We start from the raw sequence: 27,260 nt of genomic DNA on the forward strand, positions 1-27,260 counted from the left end.
TTCGGTAAAAATGAAGTGTCAGATGTACGACTCATTCGGACAACGGCGGACAGCAGTCAGTTGGCGTTGCTCCACAGTCAACCTCAATTGAAGTCAATTCTGCTTACCTGAGATGATGGACATGCATTCCTATAACACGTACGTGCTTATACATTTGGTATTGCTTAAATTATATTATTTTAATACAATTTAGTGAGTGTTACCCTAAGGTCAGGGTGTTGTGTGGATGATATTATATTAATACAGATTAGTGAGTGTTACCTTAAAGGCAGGACAAAGCGCGCCCGAAAGTTATAAACATTTAGATCTCCCTATGCTGAGCATTTTGAACCCCATATATACCAGGCTGGAAGGAAGGTGTGGGTGTGCTTATTTATGTTGTATGGGGCAAGTGTAGGATTGACTTGCTACCGGTCTGCATTTTAAGAAAAGTTTAATGTTTTAAAACTGAGACGTGATTCTGATTCGCTTTTTTATCAAGGATTTCAAAAATAAACTTTGTTTTGCTCTAGCGCGTCACACTTTATTACCAATCAGACAAGATAATATAACTTATACATATACAAATACAATATACAAATATGACAAGATAATACAAATGAGACAATTCAGTAGTCTTCAAAGTTAACTAAACCTAAAGAATATTGTGATTAAGGCTATTTGCCTGCAAATACAGAACTAAATGGTATACAGTATATGAATATGTATGAAAAAATTTAATTGACTTCAAGGGTGGATGAAACTTTTTTTTTCGGTTTTCTGGCAATCTTTTCACTGCACAATCTCTCTTCAGCATCCAGCAGTAGTCTGCCATCATGTTCACATTCCACCTTCCTTGATACTTCTTTTCCACTTCCTTAATCACCGGCCTTAATGTTCTGGTGAAATCTTACAACCTGCTCTTCACTTAAACTACCAAAATTTTCAGGAAAATACTCACGATGGGAATGTAAGAAATGCACTTTTACACTCATATTGCAACCCATGTTTTTAAAGTTATTCAACATACCTTCAACAATGTTTTGATAGTTTAGATCTTTTTTATTGCCTAAAAAACTATACATAACATTTTTGAAACTATTCCATGCTTCTTCCTCACACTGGTTCATCGATTCTTCAAATTGGTGTTCCAACATTAAATTTCGTATTTGAGGGGCCACGAAAATGCCAGCTTTGATTTTTTCATATGTAACTGATGGAAATTCCCTTATCTAAGGCTTTTACAAATTGTTTCATTAACCCTAATTTAAGATGCAGAGGAGGCAGCAGCACTTTCTTAGTGTCAATCAATGGTTCTTGTAGAATATTTTTTGAACCTGGCACAAGAGCCTGTCTAGGTGGCCAGTGTTTTTTGTCCCAATGTTCACGTCTTGCTCTGCTGTCCCACTCACACAAAAAACATGGTATTTTCGTGTATCCACTCTGTTGACCAAGCAATAAAGCATTGACTTTGAAATCTCCACAAACCAACCAACCATGATCTTTATCATGAACTTTCTCTTGAAGTATCTGCAACTTTTCAAAAGTTTCCTTAAGATGAACAGAGTGAGCCACAGGAATTGATGAAAATACATTTCCATTATGAAGTAAAATTCCTTTGAGACTTGTTTTTGAAGAATCGATGAACAACCTCCATTCATTAGCTGTATAGGATATGCCAAAATAGTCACTTAAAGCAGACACATTACTGCAATAAACCAAGGAGCCTTCCTCTGAAAAATTGAACTAGTTCTTGTTCACGTTGCCTATACCATGAAAAATATGTCCCTTTGGTCAACAACTTCTTTGATTTCAACCTAGATCCTAAAAGTTCAACAGACTCCTTTGGTAAAATAAAATCCCTAACCAGATCGATAAGTTCACTCTGGGTAAACACCTCGGGTAATCACGAATATCTTCAGGTTGATAATCATTACTTCCGTTACCTGACGATGAATCATGGTCAGATTCTGATGACACGGACTGCAACACATCTGGCGGAATGGGGCCTGGAACCTCAGGACCATGTGGCACTGGTCTCATGGCAGATGGAATTTTGGGATAAATGATTCCTTGTTTTTTTTGTTTTTTTGCATTATATCCTTCTATCTTCACAGAGCAAAAATAACAGTCATCACCATGATTTTTAGGCTCCTGCAATACCATAAGGTCTCCAAATGGCATAACTTTTTTCTTACCATATTTCCACAGTCTTAAACCTTCAAGACACGTGCGACATACTTTATGTGGCGACCATGGTTTATCTAAATCACCTATTTCACTCCAAAGTAGGCAAAATATGCATTTTTCACGGATGCGATTATTTCTTGTCGTTGCTTATGCACAACAAAGCACCCATATATGAGCAGAATACGTTTGGATTGTTCAAACGTCCACGAGAAGACAACAGGAATAGTATCCTAGTAGAGCAAAACAAGGAGATTTAACATTACATCCACAAGGAAAGGAAACAACTTGATTAGGTAATTCAATAAAATATTCTTCTCACGACTTGTAATAAGAGCCCTATACACAGCACCACTTAGTATATTTTTCCTTTTCATAATGATCTCTCACCATATAGCTTTATCATACAAATGACCATTAGAAAAATTTACATTGTCTACAAGAGAAATAAGAGAATTCCTCACTAATATAACCACACCTCTACCAGGTTCATTCTGCACATCATCGAATTTACGATTTAACTTTCACTAAAAAACTGATGGAATTTTATGTTTACCAGTAAATTAAATTTTAAATACTAAATTAATTAATTGTATTATCAGAGTTTACTAGCCTATTATACCACTTATACACTGGACTGGTATATATTTATTTCCCTTTATTATCTATATTTTATAATATTTCTGGCTTCACTGCATTTTCACTTCCAACAACTTAATTAATTAATTGAATTATTATACATTCAAATGCATGGAAGTCGAATACAGTATAATGCTACTATCAGTCGCCACTCACCAGCTCTGCTCACCACGGAATCTCAGAGCGTTCTGCCGGGAGTGCCGTACGATATGTTGGACAAACACTTCATTTTTACCTAGACTTCACTTTTAACTGCTACAGTGACACTATAGTCATAACGGCATATACTCGAGCAGCGAGCCTGCGGGGCTTACCCACTCAGCGTGGTAATTAAACATTTTGATGGTTCTACATATGCCTTGTTAATTTGGAAAATTAGTATAAAATAACAGCATTAGCCAATGTATGTCAGATAATTTATCCCATTTTTTCCTGATTCTCCCAGAAACACCAAAAATGTTTTATACCATGTATGAACTGTACTACAGCTTTCAAGTTCTAAAAATGTCTACCAAGTGCTGTGCGCCGCCAGACATAAGCTTACATACAGTAAGCTTACATCTTGCAATTTATTTATTATACAAAATATCACAGAATTATATTTTCAGTGTCAAATTGCTCTGAGAACATGCAAAAAATGTACTATTAGCCAGACGTATATTTTCAGACTCTTACTTTCCAGCATACATGGTCCCTGACTGGTGACTGTATCAGTGTGATGTATATACCTAATAATAGTAGTAATAATAATAATAATAATAATAATAATAATAATAATAATAATAATAATAATAATAATAATAATAAGGAAGAGAGGAAAAGATATGGTAATTTATGGTAGGAAAGAGTAGGATAATGTAGTATATAATGAAGTATGAGGAAGTTGGGAGGAAAGAAAGAAATGATGGAGAAGACGGAAGGGTGTGTGTGTATGATGCTTGCAAAAGTAAATTCCATTGTAAGGAATTCATAAAAAATAATATATTCAACATCATAATTTTTCATCTAAAAATCAAATTCCATTGAACGACAAATGAATAAAAAAATAATAAATATCATTTTTTCTTCTCAATTCTTACATTTTTACCCCTTTGATTTTTTTTTCTTTCATTCTTCAAAATTTAACATTTGTATGTGCAAGAGGTTTGAATAATAGACCAGGTTCTTTGGAGACTTTACTCCTGCAGCATCAGACAGTGACTGGCAACCCGGCGCTGCCACAGACAAACTCCCGCCTCCACACATGGGAAAACATATCGTACAATGGTACTCCATTTCACATCTTACCCCCAAGTTAAAAGGAAATGACAATGCACAATTGAACTAACAAAAGGAAAACAATGCAGTGATAAAAAACAATAATGCAAGAAAACGAACAAACAATGACATGTTCGTAAGCTCGGAGAGAGCGAATAAGAAAGGGAAAAAAAACAGAAAGAAAATAAAACCTCAAAACTAGATTTACACCACACACACACTACACCACAAAGTCAGCCAACCAACCCGGGTGGGTGCCTGCAGCCTCTCCCAGGCCTGGCCACGGCCGACTGGGAAGGGGCTGGGGGTGCGAGCGAGGGCGCGGGTACAGAGGGCACCACAGAAGGGGGGCCAGGAGGCATAGCGTGGTGCACCACAGGAGTGGTAGGCACTAAGGTGGCGCCGCATCACAAGTGGCATCTGTTGCAGATGGACACCCTGCCAATGCCAGTCAACCTGACGGCATACTGCCTGTTAGGGTGGGCTTCCACCACTATGGCCGTCCTGTCCCAGAGTTTGGTAGCGGCGTCCTGCACACACACCTGCGCGCCCACAGCTAGGGGAGCCAGCTGGCGGAACACCTCCCCCCGTGTCTACTCTCCTCCTCCAACTCCACCTGATGAAATCCCCAGAAGGCGTCGGCGACGGTTTTGAACGAGTGCACTGGCACCCCGGACACCATGTCGAATGGTGCAGGTGTGTGGTGCGTCTCCCTCCGACAGCTTGCATTGAGGCGTTGGAAGTCTACAGTGCGCCGGGCTGACCATTTTTCTTGGCCACCACGACCATCCTGGCGCACCACTCCGTAGCCTCACCAGCAGGCACTGGCTGGATGACGCCTCTCCTGACGTCCTCCTCCAACTGGGCCTTCACCTCCGCTTCCCAGTGTTTCGGAATGGGAGCAGGAGTGTGACAGGCGTGGGGGGTCGCTCCGAATGTCTGGTGGATACGGTGAGGGGGACCAGTCATGACTGGCAGTGGGGACCTGCTGGTGTTGAATGCGGTGGATGAAAAGTGCGTGAGCAGCCATGCCTCCAACCTGGCCACATTCTCCTCCGAAGGAGGTAAGGGCATCTCAACTGGCCTAGGAGGGACTCGACTGCTCCCAGATCCAGGTTTCAGAGGTAGGTCGTCAGCAGTGTGCTGCTCCCGTCCATCGCTCATGGCAGCCACAGCACGTCTATGGAGCGGTAAGTCGACAGGCACCAAGTTGAGGCACTTGCAGGCCTCCAATGACAGGTAGAGGGCCTTGGCTGTCTTTATGAAGAAGACCTCCTGGACGGCGGACCCCTCGCTCACACTGAGGCGGCAGGGGGCAGACCCCAGACACTTGAGCTGTTTGTTTGCCACGTCCCTCAGGCCATTACGGGCCCGAAGATGCCCCAGGCACAAACCGATGTTCTGGAGCAGGGATGGCCCTGCCACACACACCATAGCACCCAGCCCCCAGCCTGGGTCACAAACACTTGTAACCTGGGGTGGCGGGATAGCTGGGCTGCTGCCACTGTGACAGCACCTGACATCCACAGAAGCACTTAGGGCTGTCTTACTCCTACAACACCTTTTGAAGTGACCAACCTTAGAGCAATTGCGATATGTGGCCCCACTTGCAGGACAATTGCTTTTGCCTGAGGCATGTGTCACGCCGCAGTTCCCACATTGCGCGCGGCTGGGGTGTCCAGGTCGGGCGCCAGCTACCTTAGACTCTCCCGTGACGTCATCACCAACCGCCGCTGCCTCCGTGGCTGTTCCAGCCACTGCCTCTGTGGCTGTTCCAGCCACTGCCTGGCCAGACGCATGACACAATACAGCAGCATCTCTCACTGCTGCCTCAAATAACGTACACTTGTTTCTAAGCACTTCAACTCTATTATAACTCGAGTTCCCCTGGAAAATTTCCCTTTTCCACACTGGGTTACTCAGGCCCACCATAACTTTACATAATATCATGTACTCAGAGAGGTCGTTATCACAGGTAGGAAATTTAAATTCACACTCCACTGCCTCTGTGAAGCATCGTTGAAAGTACCTTTTTATGGGCTCCTCTTCACCTTGTTTGGTGTTGAAAAACTCGTTCCATTTCACAGCTTGGTTTGACGATTGAAGAACCATTCCACTGATGATGTCCAGGGCTTCCTTCGGCAAGAGCTGCTCCCACTGACCGCTAGGATATCTCGAGTCAACCACCCTTTGGAGTGCAGAGACGCAGTTCAGGCAAATGTGGAGTGTAGCCACCAGCTGTGACCATCCGTTCAACATCACCCACGACTCCTTAGACCACCTCCACGTCCTAAACGCCGCTGCTGGCATTTCTGCCTCACACTTCTCTGGAGCGACCGCTGCTGAGGGCTTCATAACCGGCGTAGGGGCTTGACCGGGGCCGCCAGTAGCTAGAGACGCCATCTGAGCCATCAATGCACTCATGGTCTGCTGCTGGGCGCGCGTGGTGTTCCCCGCCGGTGTATAGATGTCCTGGCGTCTCCTTGAGGGCGTCGAGAATCGTGGACGTGTAGGGGCCATGTTGGCGTCCTCATCAGGGCTGTTATGGCGTGTCAGGTCCCGGCATCCTACTCCCTGCGCCATGTGAGAGGTTTGAATAATAGACCAGGTTCTTTGGAGACTTTACTCTTGCAGCATCAGACAGTGACTGGCAACCAGGCGCTGCCACAGACAACCTCCCTCCTCCACACATGGGAAAACATATCGTACAATGATACTCCATCTCACAGTATGGTACTCTCTGAAACAATCTGGGAGGCAGAGACCAACATCACACTCAGTGCACATCCAACGAGTGGTTTGGCGTCGTCTGTTACGCCTTAGTGTGTGTGCACATACATGACATCTTCTGCGTGGCTTGAAGCTGACATCTGTTGCAGGGACTTCTGCCGGGAAGTGCCGTGAAGTCAGTCTTATGGGGTTTGACACAGCAGTTGAACTCCTACCAGTCCTTGTGGTATGAATAGGCATACTAAATTTTGCAATCATTTGCCTTATAACTGCTTTTCTGAAGTCTAGCAGTGGTGGTTTTTTGCCTGTTTTCACAAGAAAGGTGAAGTAAGAAATTATTATTGACAAATCAAGGATGCTAAAGAAAAGTTTTTGTATCACTTTAGAGATTTCCTCATGCAATTGACACTTGTGAGCATCATGTCAGCTTTATCAACAAGTCCAGCTTTGCATGTATAGTCAACCACTGCAGCAGGTTTCTGTATTACTTTGTAGCGTAATATATGTGGCCAGTTGTCTAATTTATCTTTGTGTTTGTCTGTTTTCTCTTTGTTAGGCTCACATACATATGTACATGGAGGAGATCTCGCACTACGGATGGAGGTGAGAAAGGAAACTCACAATGGCGTTTTCTTTATATATATTATATGTACAGAGCAGTCAGGTGCTGTGAAGTTGCTTCGTAATAAAGGAGTTGCTGTGGAGGATCTTTAGAAGAAGTCTTCTCTGCTTAAGAGCCTGGTGTTGTCTGCCCTCTTAACTTGACTTGACGTCAGTAGATGAGGTAGAGAGCTATTGCTTGAAATGCTGAGTGGGAGGGCAGGGATTAGGATTGGAAGTACTTTGGTGGCAATTTGAGGGAGGGAGGACTGTTTTAGGACCAAGGAAAAAGAGGGAGGAAAAGTGAAGGAAAGTAAGAGATTGACAGTATCCGGGCTCAACCAGATGTGCTGAGGTTATAATAATTATATTTGAACTTACATCTTGCGTGATTAGGTTCTAGCTCTCAAGCCTTTGTCATACTTAGTTAAAAATATGTTTATTTTGAGGTAACCATTGTTCCAAGGAAGGGGTGATGACCTCTAGCCAGGTTCTTGTGGAGCTGGCTGAGCAACGTATCTTTTGTTTTAATAAAAGTGGAAGGAAGGGGCAAGAAAACAAGGGTTGGAGAGGCCAAGGATAGTGTCCTTTGATCACTCTCATCTTTTAATGAAGCGTTTTGTTTATAGTAGGGAAGTTTAATTTCTAAGAAGAGGTGTAGGATCCAACTTGCTACCTTTGTTCACAAGGAGGTGGTCCTATCTTTTTGGTTTAATTGAAAGATTGAAGCTTGACTTGAAGGTACAGTATTTAGTGGCTATACAGTTCTTTTGTTTTTGTATTGAATTTGATAATTTTTAGATGTATTTTGGTATTGGTGGTGGGTTGTCGACTCTTATTCTGCTTAATCTGAACCAAGCGTGTTCTTCTCTTGCTCTTCTTACTGGTTCGTTGTCGAGCCAGTTTGCTACAGTTTCTGAGTCTAACTCTCGTACTTTTTCCCATGTTCTTTTGGCTTGGATGTAGATGTCTACGTTTACTGCGTTAATGTTGGCTCTTCTATGGAGTTCTTCGTTTGTTACTCTTTTTTCGTAACTGATGTTATATATGAATCTTAGGGTTTTATTTTGTACCGTTTGAAGTTTCTTGATTCTCGTTGCGCTAAATGAGTTGGTTGGTACAAGCGGGTAGCACATTACTGATTTTATTAGTGCCGTGTATAATTTCCTTTTGTTTGGTATGTTCAGTTTTTTAAATCTTCTTATTTCTGACGGTTTGCTACGTAGTTTGTGGACTTTTTCGTTGATGAAGCTCTGGTAACCATTTGTTGAGAGTTTCAGTCCCAGGATGATGCCTTCGTTGGTGTATGGGTAAATTTCTCCATCTACTATTATTGGTTCGACTTTTTTCTTGGCAATTGGTATGATTTTAAATTTGTTGATGTTTGTCCGTATTTTCCACTTCTTTTCGGAGTCGTTTATGTTTTTTATTGCTAAGGCCGTATGGCGTGCCATCATTGCTTCTGCTTTTCCTGGATATGATATGATTTGTGTGATGTCATCGGCAAAGATAATGTGTTCGCTATGTTGCGTTGGTTCAGGTAAGTTGCTCGTATATATGGAGAATAGTGTTGGGGATAGGACGCCTCCTTGGGGCACTCCGCTTTCTAGGTCGAAGGGTGGACCTAAATGGTTGCCAATTTGGAGCTGTGCTGTCCTGTTTTGAAGGTAGTCACATAGGATTCTTTCTATTTCTGCAGGTAGGTCTGGTTTTAGTATTTTATATGCTAGTCCGTTGTGCCACACTTTATCAAATGCCTTTGCCACATCTCTTAAGACTATGTTTACTTGGTTTCCTTGCTGTTTTTCTTTGGCTATTTCTGTTATTATTGCTATTGCCGTTTGGGTTCCTCTACCTCTTCTAAAGCCGTGTTGTCTTGGGTTGAGTTTGTTGTGGTTAACCAGGAACTTATCTAGTCTGTTATTTAGTATGCGTTCCAAGAGTTTCCCGGTTATTTCCAGTAAGGATATAGGTCTGTAGTTTATTATCTGCTTTGGATCCTTGCCTTCCTTGGGAATGAAGATCATTTTTGCCCGCTTGAGGGCATCGGGAAAGTAACCAGCGATAAGGTTGGGTTGTAAATATTTATCAGAGCTTCCATTGGTCTGCTGGGCAGGTTTAATAACATGTTTCGGGTTATGCCGCTCATTCCAGGGGATTTTTCTTTAAATTTGCGTAGGCAGTGTAATAGTTCGTCGTGATTTATGAATTTATTGGGTCTTAGTCTTTCTGGGTTTCCTGTGTGGTAGGGAGTTAGTCTATTGTTTTGTTCTCTTAGCCAGTCATTAATTAACTCCTCGTGTTCTTCGCCAAAACTTTCGTTTTCTTCTTCTGATATTCTGAAGATCTTCCATTCTCCTCTGAAGGCTTCTTCTTTTTCATGGTCTGTGTAGAGTTTTTGTCCGTTATGGTCTTTAATGTAGTTTATTGTCTGTTTTTTCGTGCCAAGTAGTTTGTTGATGTTTTACCAGAAGTTTTTTGAGTCCTTTGTGGTGTCTATGGTTTTTATTAGATTGTTCCATTTCACGGCGAGGCTGTGAGCTTATATACACGTCCACCGGAAGTAAAACCGGAAGTAAGCGTTGCTGGTGACCGACCCCCCGTGAATCTAGACGGCTAGGCTTGTCAGAGAAACGACGCGGGATCCGCTGATCAGCGACTAATGGCAGTAGGGGAGAGTATCCACTACAACGCTTATGACAAATAGAGGAGAAAATATTGTGATTCGGACAACAATATATTAGTATAATTGTTAGATCAGTTTCATATCTACTTAACATTTATAAATTATAATGAATTTTAAGGGTAAATATATATGTGTACAGTTCATTGACTGATACAGTGTTGCTGAAACTTGACGGAAAATTGGTGGAGATGAGGGTGCAAGTTTTTTTTTCTTAAGTCTAAATGGCATAAATTGATTTGTGCTGATGACTGTCAAGTGTGCCTCTGATAACTTTGCCAGAGTATTTGAAACATTATCACTGATAGCTTGAATCAGTATGATAAGAACTTAATATGAAAATATCCTTTGCTCTGATTCTTCAAATATCTTCTGCTTTGTAATTTTGATATAAGACAAACTATAACCTGCCAGCCGAGTGTGAGCTCTTTCAAGTCCAGACTTGACCAACACTGGAGCACGCACCAAGATGGGACCACTATGCCTCCTTATGCTTACCAATGATGCCCTAAGAGAAATCCCTGCTCGCTGGAAATATGTCGACGACTCCACCATTGGGGTCAGCGTCAACAATTCTGCTCCCGACTATACCGCCCTTCAGGATTTATTGAACAGTCTCCAAAACTGGGCCACCAACAACCATGTCACCATCAACCATACCAAGACCATGGTTATGCACATCAACCTCTCCTCCGACGTTGTCCCACCCCCTTCCATTACTTTAGGTCGCAACACACTCCAGGTTGTAGATTCCACGAAGCTCCTCGGCGTCACCATAGACAACAAACTAAATTGGAAACTACATGTCAGTGAAGTTGTCAAATCCTCCAGTTTCCGTCTCCACCTCCTCCGGTACTCAAGTCCCTCGGAGTTCCTGAACCCGAGCTCCTCAGTGTTTACTCAACATTCATACTTCCCAAGCTCACCTATGCCTCCCCTACCTGGTCTTCCTCCCTAAACGCCACACAACGTAAACACCTAGAAAACGTGCAAAAGAGGGCATGCAAGATTATTCTCTCCCCTTCCTACTCCACATATCAAGAAGCGCTCAACACACTGACCCTCTCGGCTCTCACTGACCATCACCACGACCTCATCTGCAAATTTGGTGAGAAGTTTCTGCACCATCTCCGACACTGGCTCCTACTACCACCTGAGATCATTCGCTCGAGAATTGCTGTTCGACACCACAACCGCATCCAGCCCATACGAGCACAAACTGATCGCTATAAGAACAGCCTAGTCCCAACCATTGTAAAAATTATCAATAACTTGTAATCAACCAGTGTATTCACTCCTAGTCAATCTTACTTTTTGCACTGTCACTATGTTGAAATGGCTTGTATATAATGCTGCTTGTATATAATTTGTACATCAAGAGACCCATTCCCCAATTATGTAACTGTATATTTTCAGCCTTCCGGCTGCCATGCTCTTTCAATAAACCGTTAATTATTATTATTATTATTATTATTATTATTATTATTATTATTATTATTATTATTATTATTATTATTATTATTATTTTTATTATTATTATTACTATTATTATTATTATTATTATTATTATTAGATACTCTCTGGCAGATTGTTCCAAGAGATCACACTATCACTCCGAAAAAGTTACCCTTCACAGTTTTCTGGACCTGTGGCTGCTTCAACCTTGAGTTGTGGCCACTTGTAGGGCGAGCGTCCGCCAGCTCCAGGTAAGGACACTCGAGAGAGTAGTGCCCCTTGAGATGCTTATACACCTCAATTAGGTCCCCCCTTGCCCGTCTGTAGTATAAGCTAGGCAAGCTCAGGCGCTCCAATCTCTCAGGGTAGTTGAGGTGCCGAAGTGTAGGCACGACTGGTGACCCTCCTTTGGACATTTTCACTCAACTGACAGTCCCTATAGCATATTTCGGGGACCAGACGGGGTGACAGTACTCCAGATGGGGAAGCACCTCACTCTTGAAGATCGTTACGAGGGACGGACCGTCTAGATATCTGAACAACCTTCTTATTAGACCTAATGATTTAGTTGCCTGATTTACCTTCTTCTCGCAATGGCCCGAGAACTTCAGCTCATTGTCAACATACACACCTAGGTCCTTCTCACATTCAGTCTCAAATAGTGCAGTTTCTTAATCCTGTTGGGACATATGATACGCCTCCTTACTGTTGGTACGTTCCAGGTGCATCCTCTTACACTTCGTGACATTGAATCTTAGCAGCCATTCCTTCGGCCATTCTTGAAGCTTACAGAGATCCTTCTGCAGCTCTTCACAGTCTGCTTGGTGCTTAATTTCCCGAAATAACTGGCGCCATCCGCAAACATTTATATGGAGGAATGTACAGCGTCAGGCACGTCATTTAGGAAGCAAACGAATAACAGCGGGCCCAATACACTGCCCTGTGGTACCCGCTTGTGACGGGTACACATGATGATTTCGTACCATTAATCACCACACACTGCTTGCGGTCTTGGAGAAAGTCTCCGATCAACGCTCGAACTTTTCCACGAATCCCGTACCCTTCCAGTTTAATTTTCAGCCTTTCATGGGGTACACTGTCGAAAGCCTTGGCAAAATCTAGGTAAATAATGTCGATATTACCACCCTGCTCCATAAGTTAAGTCCAAATATCCAGTACCTTAAAAAATTGTGTTAAGCAGGAGCGCCCCTGCATAAACCCATGTTGGCAATCCCTTATAAGATTCTTCGATGTTCCATCTTAGCATCTCTTATAATGCTCTAAAATACTTTATATACTTTGGTGGTCAGGCTCACCGGTCTACATTTATTCGTGTAGTGTCGATCGCCCTTCTTGAAGATAGGACTCACCTAGCCATTTTCCCATCACTGGGGACCTTTTGCTCATTCAGACATTTACAGAACAGGATCTTCGGGGGGCTCAGCAAGCTCGCTGCACAACTCCCTTAGCACTCTAGGATGCACCATGTCAGGGCCGGGACTCTTATGAACCTTCACCTTTGACAGTGAATTTCTTATAACCTCTTCTGTGAACACAATGTGGGACAGTGCTGTGTCGAACCGTCTGTCCCCAAATGCAGGAAGATTATATGCATCCTCTCTTGTGAACACCGAGGAAAAGAAACTTTTCAATGCCTCAGCTTTGTCCTGGTCAGAATCTGCTTAATTACCATCTTCAAGCCTCAGGTCTGATACTTCTACTCGTGTTTTTAATTTCGACTTTGCATAGCGGTAAAACGCCTTTGGGTTTAATTTGACCTCGCTTGCAACCAGTCTCTGGAACTCCTTTTTAGTCCTACTGTACTGCGCACATCATTGCCATCCTTAAAATCTCTTTAATTCATATTACGCTACATAACATTCAAATCCACCGCACTTTTAGAGTTCAGAAAACGGGAAACGTTGGTAAAGGATAACTCATCTACTGTATGTTTTATACGAATTGTATTAAGGTACGGTCATATAATATTAAATGTATGTACTCATAGCAAACAGCGATCACAAAGAAATTCGATTCCAGTTAGATTTTCAGGGCAGACGTAAGGAAAATTCCACTAAAGTACCAGATTTCAGAAGGGCAAACTTTGACAGTTTAAAGAGGCAGCTGAGAGAGGGGGTGTCGCGCTTGGCCGTGAACCTGACAGATGACACCGACCTGATAACGAGATCTGAGATTGCCGAGTTCCACGATAATTTAAATAGTGAGTTACCTAATGCACAAAGGCAGAACATACCATACAAAAAACTCAGATCAGACAACAATGACCCTAAATGGATAAATAATTATTTAAAGAACATCATTGGCCAAAGGAAGGCTATAGGTAGAAGGATAAATCGTGGCGAAATTCACCTCCGGGACTATTATAGGGTATTGGCGAGTAGAGTTAAAACCGAGATAAGGAAAGCAAAGAGGAATAATGAGGTAAGGATAGCAAGGGAGGCGAAGACAAACCCCAAAGGATTCTACCAAATGTATCAAACTAAAACACGAGAAAAGATTGGACCAATACGGTCAGACTCCGGCGAGCTCACTGATAACGACGGAGAAATGAGCAATAATTTGAATAAATATTTTTCAACAGTTTTCACCACCGAAAATCTAAACATGATACCCGAGGCACCGACTCTATTCAGAGATAGTGAAGAAAACAAATTAAGTGAGATAGTAGTGACTAGTAACGATGTTAGTAAGCAAATAGACAAACTAAAGCCTAATAAGTCACCTGGTCCCGATGAGATATTTGCCAGAGTATTAAAGGAATGTAAGGAAGAGCTTAGTATGCCCTTAGCAAAGTTGTTTAACATGTCCTTAAAACAGGTGTAGTACCAGAATCCTGGAGGATAGCGAATGTAATACCGATTTTCAAGAAGGGGGATAGATCACTATCCTCTAACTACCGCCCAATCAGTCTAACATCAATAGTAGGCAAATTACTGGAAGCAATCATTTCAAACTCTATTCGAAATCACCTGGAGAAGCACCGATTGATCAATGATTCCCAGCATGGCTTCACAAGCGGACGTTCTTGCCTAACTAATCTATTAACATTCTTTTCATCAGTTTTCGAATCGGTGGACGAGGGGCACAATTATGATGTGGTATATCTCGACTTTAGCAAAGCCTTCGACAGAGTCCCCACGAAAGACTAATTAGAAAGGTAGAAGCTCATGGCATCAAAGGTGACATCCTTAAATGGATTAGGGCGTGGTTACAGGACAGGAAACAGCGAGTGAGCATTAACGGCACTAAGTCCCATTGGAGCAACGTCACAAGTGGAGTTCCCCAAGGCTCAGTACTTGGACCATTATTATTTATTATATACATAAACGACATAGATATCGGCATAGACAGCAACATAAGTAAATTTGCTGATGACACTAAAATAGGACGTGTTATCAAATCTGACGAGGACTCGGCAAAACTACAGGAAGATCTAAACAAATTTTCGAATGGTCTGAAAAATGGCAGATGAAATTCAACGTCGACAAATGTAAAGTACTCAGTATAGGAGATGTAAACAGGGAAACCAGATACCAGATGAACAACGATGCCATAGAGAAATCCGACTGCGAGAGAGATTTAGGAGTAATGATAAGTAGGAACCTTAAGCCAAGTAAACAATGTGTTTTTGCTCGTAACAAGGCTAATAAAGTACTTGGGTTCATACAAAGGAGTGTTAGTTACAAGACTAGCGAGGTCATCCTAAAACTGTATCTTGCTCTTGTCAGACCACACCTGGATTACGCAGTTCAGTTCTGGTCACCGTATTACAGAATGGATATAGAATCCTTGGAAAGAATTCAGAGGAGAATGACAAGACTAATCCCGGGTATTAGGAACCTTGAGTATAGAGACAGGTTAAAGCATCTTAATTTGCACTCCCTCGAGAGACGTAGAGCGAGGGGCGACCTGATAGAGGTGTATAAGTGGAAGACAGGGCTAAACAAAGGGGACATTACGAAGGTACTCAAATTATCCAACCAGGAGCGAACTCGTAACAATGGTTTTAAATTAGACAAATTTAGATTTAGGCGTGAAATAGGTAAACACTGGTTTGGAAACAGAGTAGTGGATGAATGGAACAAGTTACCAAATACCATCATTAACTCGAATACGCTGAATTGCTTCAAACATAGGTTGGATGCTCATATGAGCAATAGGGGTTGGGTGTAAACGGGACTGCCCAATATGGGCCAATAGGCCCGCTGCAGTTTCCTCCATTCTTATGTTCTTATATGGGATAAGGGTAGATCGTGTTTGAAGGTCATACTATTTACGTCTGTGAACGATTAGTGAACATAGCTACCGCAGGTATCAGATGAAAATATAAAAGAACAATGATCTGGAAAACGGATAAATGTATCAGACCTATGTGAAGTGTTGGGAGTGATCCAGAAACTATACTTCAATGAAAATATCTTGCATGCCTCGGTGTGAGCTTAATACACTGTAGTGGATTTCTCCCCTACAAACGCTGTTTGTCGCTGAGTAGCCGACCCCACCAATTCCCCAGTGTATGCCTCGTGGTCTACTGTAGGTCAACCAGCGCCGCCATACACCACGGAGCGGGGGTCAACTACTAAGCCACGCCAACCCCCGCTATTTAAGACCTGACCTCGTGGTGATCGCTCTCTTTCTACCTACACCAACCAGCCAGCAACACACCTCCTCCTCCGCCGCTGCCTGGCGGCCCTCGCTCCTCCTCCGCCTACCTGGCGGTCCTCTCTCCCGCCGGCGAGCATGGCGACCCACAAGCTGTCCTTCTCTGAGCATCCTCACCAACCAGCTCTCTCTACATCACGCTTGTAACCATGCTGCCTTCCCAGCACCAAGCTGCATTGTACATCCAATACAACATGTATTTAGAGAGCACATTGTGAGTTTCCTTTCTCCATTCCATCCTGAGTGTGAACCAAACATCCCATACCCCACAAATGGTGACTCCCGGAGATTCGCACTCACACAGGATGGAAGAGAAACTGATCACGCTCCCAGTCTTCAAGCAACATGGAAGACTGGCTTATCCACACAGGAGCAGCTCTCATCGGCTCCACAACTACTGTCTCTACACCGCAGGTTAGACACCCTAGAGCAGCTCTGCTTCTCTAAGCAGACACCAGCTCCCCTTCCTGCCCCAAGCACCACGTCCTACCGACCCCAGCACACCCGTCCTGCCTCAGACGCCGCCCCCGGCCCAACAGTAACCCCTGCCGCCCCTGATGCGGCCTCTGTTCCCGAGTGTGGACCAACACACCCCTCTTTTCTCCCTCAGGTACTCCCTGCTTATGTCCTGCACCCTGCTGCTGTCGTGGACCGAGCTGCTGTCACGAGCCCTAATCTGCTTCTGCTGACGCAGCCCCTGCTCCTGACCCAGGCCCACACACCCCAGCAGGCGCATCTGACGACTCTGTACCTGCCGTGAGGGAAGCACAACATTCATCGCCTCCACACACCCTTTTTCTCCCTCTCTTCTCCCACAGATAGTGTGTATCTAGACAGTTGTATCCAGCAACCGGTTCATCCACGCCATCGCCGTTGTCTCACATGAGGCATGCACCGCCCGTTCTGCCTCACATGTGCTATGCAACCCTGCAGACAACAAGTCTCCTACACCGCCTGGAGGGAAGGGGGAGTATTGTAGTGGATTTCTCCCCTACAAACGCTGTTTGTCGCTGAGTAGCCGACCCCACCAATTCCCCAGTGGTCTGGGTCAACCAGCGCCGCCATACATCACGGAGCGGGGGTCAACTACTAAGCCACGCCTACCCCCCGCTATTTAAGACCTGACCTCGTGGTGACCTGTCTCTTTCTACCTACACCAACCAGCCAACAACACACCTCCTCCTCCGCTGCTGCCTGGCGGCCCTCGCTCCTCCTCCGCCTACCTGGCGGTCCTCTCTCCCGCCGGCAAGCATGGCGACCCACAAGCTGTCCTTCTCTGAGCGTCCTCACCAACCAGCTCTCTCTACATCACGCTTGTAACCATGCTGCCTTCCCAGCACCAAGCTGCATTGTACATCCAATACAACATGTATAAAGAGAGCACATTGTGAGTTTCCTTTCTCCATTCCATCCTGAGTGTGAACCAAACATCCCATACCCCACAAATGGTGACTCCCGGAGATTCGCACTCACACAGGATGGAGGAGAAACTGATCACGCTCCCAGTCTTCAAGCAACATGGAAGACTGGCTTATCCACACAGGAGCAGCTCTCATCGGCTCTACAACTACTGTCTCTACACCGCAGGTTAGACACCCTAGAGCAGCTCTGCTACTCTAAGCAGACAGTCACTCCTCTTCCGACACCAGCACACCCGTCCTGCCTCAGACGCCGCCTCCGGCCCGACAGTAACCCCTGCCGCCCCTGATGCGGCCTCTGTTCCTGAGTGCGGACCCACACACCCCTCTTTTCTCCCTCAGGTACTCCCTGCTAATTATCCTGCACCCTGCTGCTGTCACGAGCTTTCATCCGCTTCTGCTGACGCAGCCCCTGCTCCTGACCCAGGCCCACACACCCCAGCAGGCGCATCTGACGACTCTGTACCTGCCGTAAGGGAAGCACAACATTCATCGCCTCCACACACCCTTTTTCTCCCTCTCTTCTCCCACAGATAGTGTGTATATAGACAGTTGTATCCAGCGACCGGCTCATCCACGCCATCGCCGTTGTCTCACATGAGGCATGCACCGCCCGTTCTGCCTCACATGTGCTGAGCAACTCTGCAGACAACAAGTCTCCTACACCGCCTGGAGGGAAGGGGGAGTATTGTAGTGGATTTCTCCCCTACAAACGCTGTTTGTCGCTGAGTAGCCGACCCCACCAATTCCCCAGTGTATGCCTCGTGGTCTAGGTCAACCAGCGCCGCCATACACCACGGAGCGGGGGTCAACTACTAAGCCACGCCAACCCCCGCTATTTAAGACCTGACCTCGTGGTGACCTGTCTCTTTCTACCTACACCAACCAGCTAGCAACACCTCCTCCTCCTCTGCCTGCCTGGCGGTCCTCTCTCCCGCCGGCGAGCATGGCGACCCACAAGCTGTCCTCCTGTGAGCATCCTCACCAACCATCTCTCTCTACATCACGCTTGTAACCATGCTGCCTTCCCAGCACCAAGCTGCATTGTACATCCAATACAACATGTATATAGAGAGCACATTGTGAGTTTCCTTTCTCCACCCCATCCTGAGTGTGAACCAAACAACTTGAACCCCACAACACCTCGTTATCTCATGTGACAAATAACCATGAACAATACAATGATCAGAGAATCTTATGAGTGTGTTCAACAATTGCAACGTGTGAGGGGAGGATCCCTAAATACAGATTGAAGAGAAGTGGATATACTCACGCCATGAAAATACGACGCTAGGCTTGGTCTATGTTGGTGTCCATTCTGCCCCGGGTTACAGTTTTGAGTTAATGATATAACCCAATTAATTTCCCCAGGAACTGGCAAACCAGATCCTTACTTCAGTATGTAATTTAGGATTAAGATATATAATTATAAGGCATAGGGTCACAATAGATAGGAAAGTGTATATATGAAAACCAGAATAAAATCATAGTGAAAATTAAAGATTGGAAACTGTAAGCCTAGTTCAGAGAGAGACGCAGGCATCCTGGCTCTTGCATACATCCTCCTGTCCTGCTCATTGTTTGACCTAACCAACGCCTTGAATTTCTGGGTTTTCTTCTTAACTTTGTCGACTGTTGCATGGTTTATGTATACTGTACTGTATTCCTGGAGGCAATGGGTTTGTGGGGTACAGGTTATTTGGTTCACACTCAGGATGGGATGGAGAAAGGAAACTCACAATGTGCTCTCTGTATACATGTTGTATTAGATGTACACTGCAGCTTGGTGCTGGGAAGTTGCAGCGTGGTTACAAGCATTGAGTAGAGAGCTGGTTGGTGAGGATGCTCAGAGGAGGACCAGCTTGTGGGTCGCCATGCTCGCCGGCGGGAGCGAGGGCCGCCAGGCAGGACCCGAGGAGGTGGTGTTACTTGAAGACTGGCTGTAGGTAGAAAAAGATAGGTCATCACGAGGTCAGGCCTTATATAGGAGGTAGGCGTGGCTTAATAGTTGACCTCCGTCATGTAAGGCGGCGCTGGTTGACCTAGACCACGAGGCATACACTGGGGAATTCGCGGGGTCGGCTACTCAGCGACAAGCGTTTGTAGGGGAGGAATCCACTACAGGTTTGTGGTCTTGGATATACTGTATATTTCTCGATCAAATGGTTCACTTTACTAGCTATGATATTCAGCATAGTGTCTGCTTTCTTATGCCTTGGTGAGTCAGGCCAATTGATACCCCTCATCTCCTTCCTCATCACATCACAATAACCCCAGTGGGCACCAGCCCACTGGGGCTAGATGTTGCAGTTTGGCCACCATACCCTCCTCGTATGTTATGATGAGGTCCAGTGGTTTGAGTGTTTGCTCCCCTCTGTAATGTGTCGGGTCTTTAACATGTTGAAACAGAAAAGTATCTCGGAGTTTCTACAAAAAGAGTAGCAGGGTTATTTAAGTCATTTGGTGTGAACTTGTTTCTCCAGTAATGTCGCCATAGTTAAAGTCCCCCATGATAAGGAGGTGGCCAAGGTTGAACATTGCTACGTTATCTATTAAGGCTCTTAGGTTCCTTTGGTTTGGTAAGCTACAGTTTGGGGATCTCTAGATACACCCAACAATTAGTAAGTCTTCTCCATTCAATTTAATTTTACACCACTTGGATTCTTCAAAAACATACTCTCCCTGTTGTACTGCGCACATCATTGCCATTCCTAAAAAATTTTTTATTCATATTACACTACATAACATTCAAATCCACCGTGCTGGTGGAATCTCAGAAAATGGGAATCGTTGATAAAGACTAACTCACCTAATGAATGTTACGGAATTATATGATGAATTGTACCCAGCTACGGGTATATAATATTAATTGTATGTATTCATAGCATTAAGGAAAACTCAAGGTATCTATAAGATGGTTGTGAGAGCCCAATTGATCCGGGCTAGTGTACTATCCTGGCTAAGTGTAGATCGTGGTTTGAAGGTCATACTATTTATGTCTGTCAACGTTTAGCGAACATAACTTCCGCAGATATCATATGAAAATACATGAGAACAATGGTCTGGGAAAAGGATAAATGTATTAGAACTATGTGAGGTGTTGGAAGTGACCCAGAAACTAAACTTGAAAGGAAATATCTTGTGTGCATCTGTGTGAACTTAATACACCTCGTATCCTCGCGTGGCGTATACCCATGACATGAACAGTGATCAGAGAATCTTAAGTCTGTGTTCAAGTAGTGCAATGTGTGAGGGGAGGATCCCTAATTACAGTTTTAAGTGAAGTAGATATACCCACGCTATGATCATTCGGCTTTTGTTTCAGGGTGGCGTCCCTTGTACCCGGCCTACAGGTGTGAGTTGTTCATATAACCCACTTAATTTTCCCAAAAACTGTCAAGCCCGAATCGTATTGTAGTATGTAAGTTAGGATTAAAATATGGGTTTATAAGACACCGGGTCACAATAAACGGGAAAATGGAGATGTGAGAACCATAAGAAATCAAAGAAAAAATAAAGATTGGAAACTGTTGGCCTAAACAGAGAGGAGCGGAGGGGAGGGGCATCGGCCTTCAGAAGCGCTTGCTCCTTTCATCAACCCAGGTCAGTGAACTTCATCGGATTGTATTCAGCCCTAAAACAAGACTTATAGTAGTTATAATACCTTGAGCCTTTGCCTGATGAAGAAAGTGAAATATTAATGTTAGGGTGTGTGATAACGGCCCATCAGGCATTATTTCTGAGACGTGCTTGCTCCTTTCATCAGCCCAGGTCCCCGCGCGCTCTGACTCACCAGAACGGCGGCCATTATCCCTGTGAACGTCCCACCATGTGAGATGATTACCCCCAGCTATGCTAATCCACTGTGAACCTGTGGATTCCCGGCATACCACCACACATCACATAAGTAGGAATACATAATGAAATACGCGAGAAACTCCGCGGTCGTCACTTGGAGCGACCGATAATACCACGTAGAAACTGTACTGGTATGTCTCTTGGTGAAACCCTCGTGTCTCTACCCACCGAGGGTGGTGTGTGAACGAGGTGCCTGATACGTGTACCTAGAAATTACAAGGAGTCCCATACTTGCAGGTGTGGAGTATAACAGGTGTGGTGAGCTGGTGCTACAGGGAGGTGAGATGGTGTTACTATGTATAATGACCTAAGGTGCTATATTCCATACAGGTGGAGCAGTCCGAAGTGTTAAAGGATATTGTAAGAAGGGTAACCAAAATCATCGTTGTTCTCCTGAGGAAGGCCAACTTATTTGTATTTTACCGGAATGCAGTATGTTTTATAAGGAATAAATTAGTTAAGACATGTTATGGTTTCACCCTTCTTTCCCCTTATCGATCTAGTCAATGAAAAATCTAACTCAATGCCTAGTCCACTCTGCCCGCTACCTAACGAGCTACATACTGCCCAGAGGGGTTCTGGTGGCAGCAACCTTTAAAATTAAGACTATAGTTAAGTTATCCCCTTAGACTTAGTCAGATCAGGTTGCTGATCTGACTTTCTGCCTCATTTACACACAATTGCAGGGTTCCAATTGTTTCTCTTACTATTGACAACACAACATACATATATTGTTCCTCACTTTTTTTTTTCATTTTGTATTTCTTTGTGGTTCTTTATTATTATTGGTATTATTATTATTATTATTATTATTATTATTATTATTACTATTATTATTATCATCATCATCATCATCATCATCATTATTAATATTATTATTATTTATTATTATTATTACTATTATTATTATTATTATTATTATTATTATTATTATTATTATTATTATTATTATTATTATTATTACATTTTCGCCCCCCAGGCCCCGATGTGGGTCAGTGACCTGTGTCTAGGTGGGCTAATTCCCGTAAAAAAAAAAATCTATATCTGACGTTGCCCTGCAGTAACTGCATGTCAACATACTTCCTGGTGCTGCTTCAGTCCCTGATTCCATACCCCTCATGGTTGTTGCTGTTGGGGAGGGGGGGGGTGGAGACTCTGTACAGATCTACTCAGCCTTAAGCCCACCGGTTTACCATGTTATGGACTTGTAATCGTCGGCTTAATAATAACAATAATATTGATCTTTATTATTACTATGATAATTGCTTCTAATCTGTGTTATGGTAGCAGGGCCCCGCTTTGTTGCCTCTATCCGTAACGTGGTTGATTTACTGAACGAAATATTCTTGTTCTTTGACCTTTTACCTAAACGACAAATGGGGGGGGGGCTTATTGTTCCCCCCCCCCAAAAATCAGCTGGATGGGCACGCTATGCTCACCATGTTCCCCTGTAGGGGATCTCTCCCCTACAACTGCGTAGCCGCATTCCAATGCGACAGTATCCTAGCAACCAGCGAGCACCTCACGGGGGAGGGGTCGCCACCTGCGACGTTTACCCTAGCAACGGAGTCCAGCAACCGGCGAGTTCCCATGGGTTTACTTCCGGTTGCTGTGTATATAAGCTCTCAGTGTCTCCATTGAGAGGCATTCTACCCTACGTTCCTGAACATGCAACACCTCCTCCGAGCAAGCTCCTCGCTGTCCAGCTCTCATTCAACCTGGAGGACAGCAACACGCAACATCTCCTCTAACGAAGCTCCTGCACAGATACCTTCTAAAACACGCTACTCACTGAACGTGTCTTCTGAGCAAGCTCCTCACCACACGGCATCTCCAGCACCAGACTGTCTTGTATATAATATATTTTATATAAGAAAACCACCACCTAGAGTTTCCATCCATCCCATCCTGAGTGCGAGACAACATAACATCACGTAACCCTACAACTGGTGACCCCAGGAAAAACGCACTCACACAGGATGGAGGACGGACGGATCTCTCTACCGACTCTCAACAACAACGTCGAGGACTGGTTAGATCATGTGGAAGCAATCCTCATCGGCTCACAAGCTACTGACGAGCAAAAGTACGGTGCCCTGCTCTCCTCCTTGCCCACGGACTACTTCCAACCCTCCAGAGAACAAGAAATTTGTCACCCTGTGGGACGCCTTAAAAACGCATTACCAACGGACCAGCCCCAGTCTCCTGCAGCACCTATCTTCTATCTCCCTTGGAAACTCAACTCCGGGATTTCTCTGGGAGGAGATGTGCGGTTGAACTCCCGGCACACAAATATGCATCACTCTGTCCACAGAAGACTCGACGACACCTGAACTGTACGCAACCGCAGCAGATAGTGTAGGTTATGTATCTATGCTACTGTGCCGAGTAGCAACCTTGTAAATAAGCTACTGTGCCGAGTAGCATTTATATATGTAATTACGTGGCAACACTGCACGTGTTATGTGGCAACATTGCCCCGAGGCTGCCATATGGCAAGGCAGTCTCAGTCTGACTCCGTGCCTCATGCAAGGCACACGCTAGTCACCACTTGTATTTCTCCTATCCGTTAATAAATGGACTTCAGTGTTACCCGGTGTTTCCCTACCCATCACTGCTTTGCTTTCTTCAGGGAACACTTGGAACCTTCATGGCGCAGTGAGTAGGATCTGTGGACTTACAAGCGTGTGAACAATGCCGACGGTTACATCTGCCGGCGATGTGCACGTCGACTAGTGTATTGTGTTGCGTTGTGTTTCGCCGCGACGTGCAGTGTTGCGCCGTCACAGTGCTTTTTAGTGACGGTGGCAGTGTTAGTGTCAGTGTATTAGTGTGTCTAGAGCTGAGAGTTGAGCATTGGCCTCTTTTTTGTGGTACCCACGGAGCACGCAGGCGTACACCCTTCTCGTGTGACATCCGGGGAGACACTGACGGTCTTGCCTCCGCGAGCCACCACGCTCCGCTCTCTGAGACACACACACACACACACGCACGCACGCACTCACGGACAGAACAGTGGACTCTATGCGTTATTTCTGCGCTGTTTATGTCATATATATGTGGTTCGAGCTGATGAGGCGCCACTTTATATACTAAACAGCGCAGTTCAAGCATACTAAGATGGGCCGTAAGAAGGGACGTCAAGATGGGAGACACGACTACCCACCACCTTCTCCTCTACCGGGCACAGATGGAGCTTCGCCCACCGCCCCTCACCCTTCACCTACAGCGACGGACATTGCCACAATTCTGAGGTGGATGGACTACAGAGACGAGCGACGCAGAGAAATGGAACTTCAGAGGGAGGAGACACGAAGAGAGGAGGAAAAGGCGCGCTTTGATGTAATATTGGCGACCCTGGCGTTTACCCACCCTCCCTCACTCGCTCACCAAGACACCAGTACCCTCCCTCCTCCACCATACCAGTGTCCTCCAGGTACTCTTGCTACTCCAACAGCTCCCAAGGCATCTGTTCAACCCCCACCCGCCCTCTCACCAGACGTCACGTTTCAGCTTTTTCGTGAGTGGAGGCGGCGTTGGACAGATTACTCCACGATGGTGGACCTTGACAGCATGCCTCCAAACAAACAGCTCATCCAACTGCTGATGTGTTTGTCGCTGGAGACCCAGAGAGTTTTGGAGCACACGTTGCAAGTGCCTCCCGATTCTACCTCTTCAGTGACGGATGTGCTCGACCTTTTGCAGGAGCACGTTAAGGGTCGGAATAACGAGGCTTTGCATCGCCGCGCCTTCACCAGCTGCAAGCAGGCGGAGAATGAATCCTTTGACGACTCTTTTGTGCGTTTGAAGAGTTTGTCGGAGGAGATCGACGTCTGCAAGGCGCACAGCCAGGAATGTGAGGAAGCCTGGATCAAGCACGGGATCTTGACAGGTGTCAGGCACGAAGAGTTGGCTGCAGCATACCAAGTGGATCCTCGGCTGGTACCGGTGCATAGAGTTCAACATGATCTGGCCATGTTTGTCCATCTCGTTGTTGGTGAGTTTGACCTTCTCAAAAGACACGATCTGCTTCTTGAGTTGGTCGCCGGAGTAAGGACAGTCGGGGTGGGCGTAGAGGCGGTAGGGTGGTGGTGGGTCAGCCTTACCTGCCACCAGCCATGACGACCGATGGTACGCGTACCTGTAGCGTTTGTTATCAACGGGAACAATGTTGAGGAGCACCGCGTATCTATGCTCAGACTTAAGTCCCATGAAGGACGCCCTGACTGTGGGGAACATACGCCTTCCAGTTTTAGTGATGATCATTTCTGTACCGAGCTCAAAAAACTTCTCCCAGAGCTCTTTCGTCTCCAAGTGGCAGTCGTTGCTCTCCAGCTCAGGACAATTACCCTTGGTCTTCATCTCCAACTTGGAGGCTTTGTCCGTCTTGTGGTTGGAGTGAGAGTCGGAGGAGGTCGATTCAGGAGACTTAGAACCAGGGTGGTCGAGTGCGTCTTTGGTACTGTCGAGATCACAGTCACCCTTGTCAGAGACCACGTCGATGTCGATATCTTCAGCTTCGATGTCGGCTCCATCATCCACCTCATCCTCAGACTTGATGCTCGTCTCCGTGAGTTTCTCTAGAGGGGGAAGGCCGGGGGAGGTGGCGTGTCACAGCCCAGATGCCGCCGCTGCTGCCGCCGCCGCCGCCGACCCTCGGGACATGATAGCCGCAATAGAGAAGTCGGTGGCGTGCGGCTTACACCCAGACATGGCTTCTTCGAGACCTCCCTCAAGCATCACTGACGCAGGAAGCACGCCCAAACACGCCCACAAGGTCCTCGCGTGCCCGCTGACGCCCACAGATGGGCCCCGTGCAGGTGGTGTCCGGGGTGCTGCAGGGCAGATGGTAGCTGCTCTTGCTTCGGTCGTCAGCCTCTCCCAGCTGACCCTCGCATATGAGGGGCTGATGGCTTTGGTGTCAGCTCTCTTCTCCCGTCAAGCGGCAGGCCGTAGACTTTTTTTTTCCGCACGAGATGTAGATTGTTTATGCGAGGGCAAATTTCCTGTATTGCACCTGCGCAGTCTAGCGTATCCAGTCAAAAATGTAAGTTATTCATCTGCTTCTGGCGCATTGGTTTGTGAGAACTTGGGCTCCTTCGCTACACTGAGGGGTACAATGTTAAGTCACAACTACTAGATTGGTACATCACTGGCACCTCATATTCCACTAATTAGCTGCCAACAACTCAGGTTGAAGTGTCCACCCGCTGTACAGAGTGATGACCAACTCAAGAAGCAGATCGTGTCTTTTGAGAAGGTCAAACTCACCAACAACGAGATGGACAAACATGGCCAGATCATGTTGAACTCTATGCACCGGTACCAGCCGAGGATCCACTTGGTATGCCTAAAGGAAGGCTTCTCTAGACCCATCAATGACTTGGATCAGGAGGACCATCGTACCTACATCTTCCCCCAGACCATCTTTACCGCCATCACCGCTTACCAGAACCAACTCATCACCAAACTCAAGATCGACAGTAATCCCTTCGCTAAAGGCTTCAGAGACTCATCAAGGCTCACAGACTTCGAGAGGGACACGCTGGAGTCCATGTTGGTGGACCCGCGATACCTGGGGACGCCGCTAAGAGGGTACATGGAGCTTTACGCCGAGAACAGCAACCTCTTGGAGAAGGCTCGAGCCCAGCTTATGTGGGACCGCCTCGCAGCCATCACCGCCCCGCCCGGAGCCTCAGGGACTGCCCCGCAAGTAGCAGCCACTGCCGCAGTCGCAGCAGCAGGGCTCTTGCCACATTCTATGCCGCAGT

General features: G+C 45.4%; 1 protein-coding gene across 1 annotated transcript; it reads right to left on the reverse strand.

The window, feature by feature from the left end:
- Window positions 1-656: 656 nt before the first annotated feature.
- LOC121863346 (T-box transcription factor tbx-9-like) lies at window positions 657-26,086 on the reverse strand. The gene is made up of 6 exons (XM_042361971.1): window positions 25,414-26,086; window positions 5,641-5,847; window positions 4,309-4,500; window positions 1,926-2,088; window positions 1,476-1,643; window positions 657-664 (listed from the first exon to the last, which is right to left on the reverse strand). Exons 1-6 carry the CDS (start codon window positions 25,849-25,851, stop codon window positions 657-659), a joined length of 1,176 nt encoding a protein of 391 aa, XP_042217905.1. The 5' UTR covers window positions 25,852-26,086.
- Window positions 26,087-27,260: the final 1,174 nt, after the last annotated feature.

Source organism: Homarus americanus, unplaced genomic scaffold (assembly GCF_018991925.1).
Source record: "Homarus americanus isolate GMGI-L3 unplaced genomic scaffold, GMGI_Hamer_2.0 scaffold40248, whole genome shotgun sequence".
NCBI lineage: Eukaryota > Metazoa > Arthropoda > Malacostraca > Decapoda > Nephropidae > Homarus > Homarus americanus.

Bases quoted from the DNA above. Each gene is read 5' to 3' on its own strand.
- LOC121863346 (XM_042361971.1), bottom strand. From the start codon at position 25,851: ATGAAGACCAAGGGTAATTGTCCTGAGCTGGAGAGCAACGACTGCCAC. The intron at 2,089-4,308 runs GTTGGTTGGCTG...TGCTCTGTGAAG, and splicing joins GGCTGCAGGCACCCACCCGG to ATAGAAGGATATAATGCAAA. The intron at 1,644-1,925 runs GTAACGGAAGTA...TATCCTATACAG, and splicing joins TGACCATGATTCATCGTCAG to CTAATGAATGGAGGTTGTTC.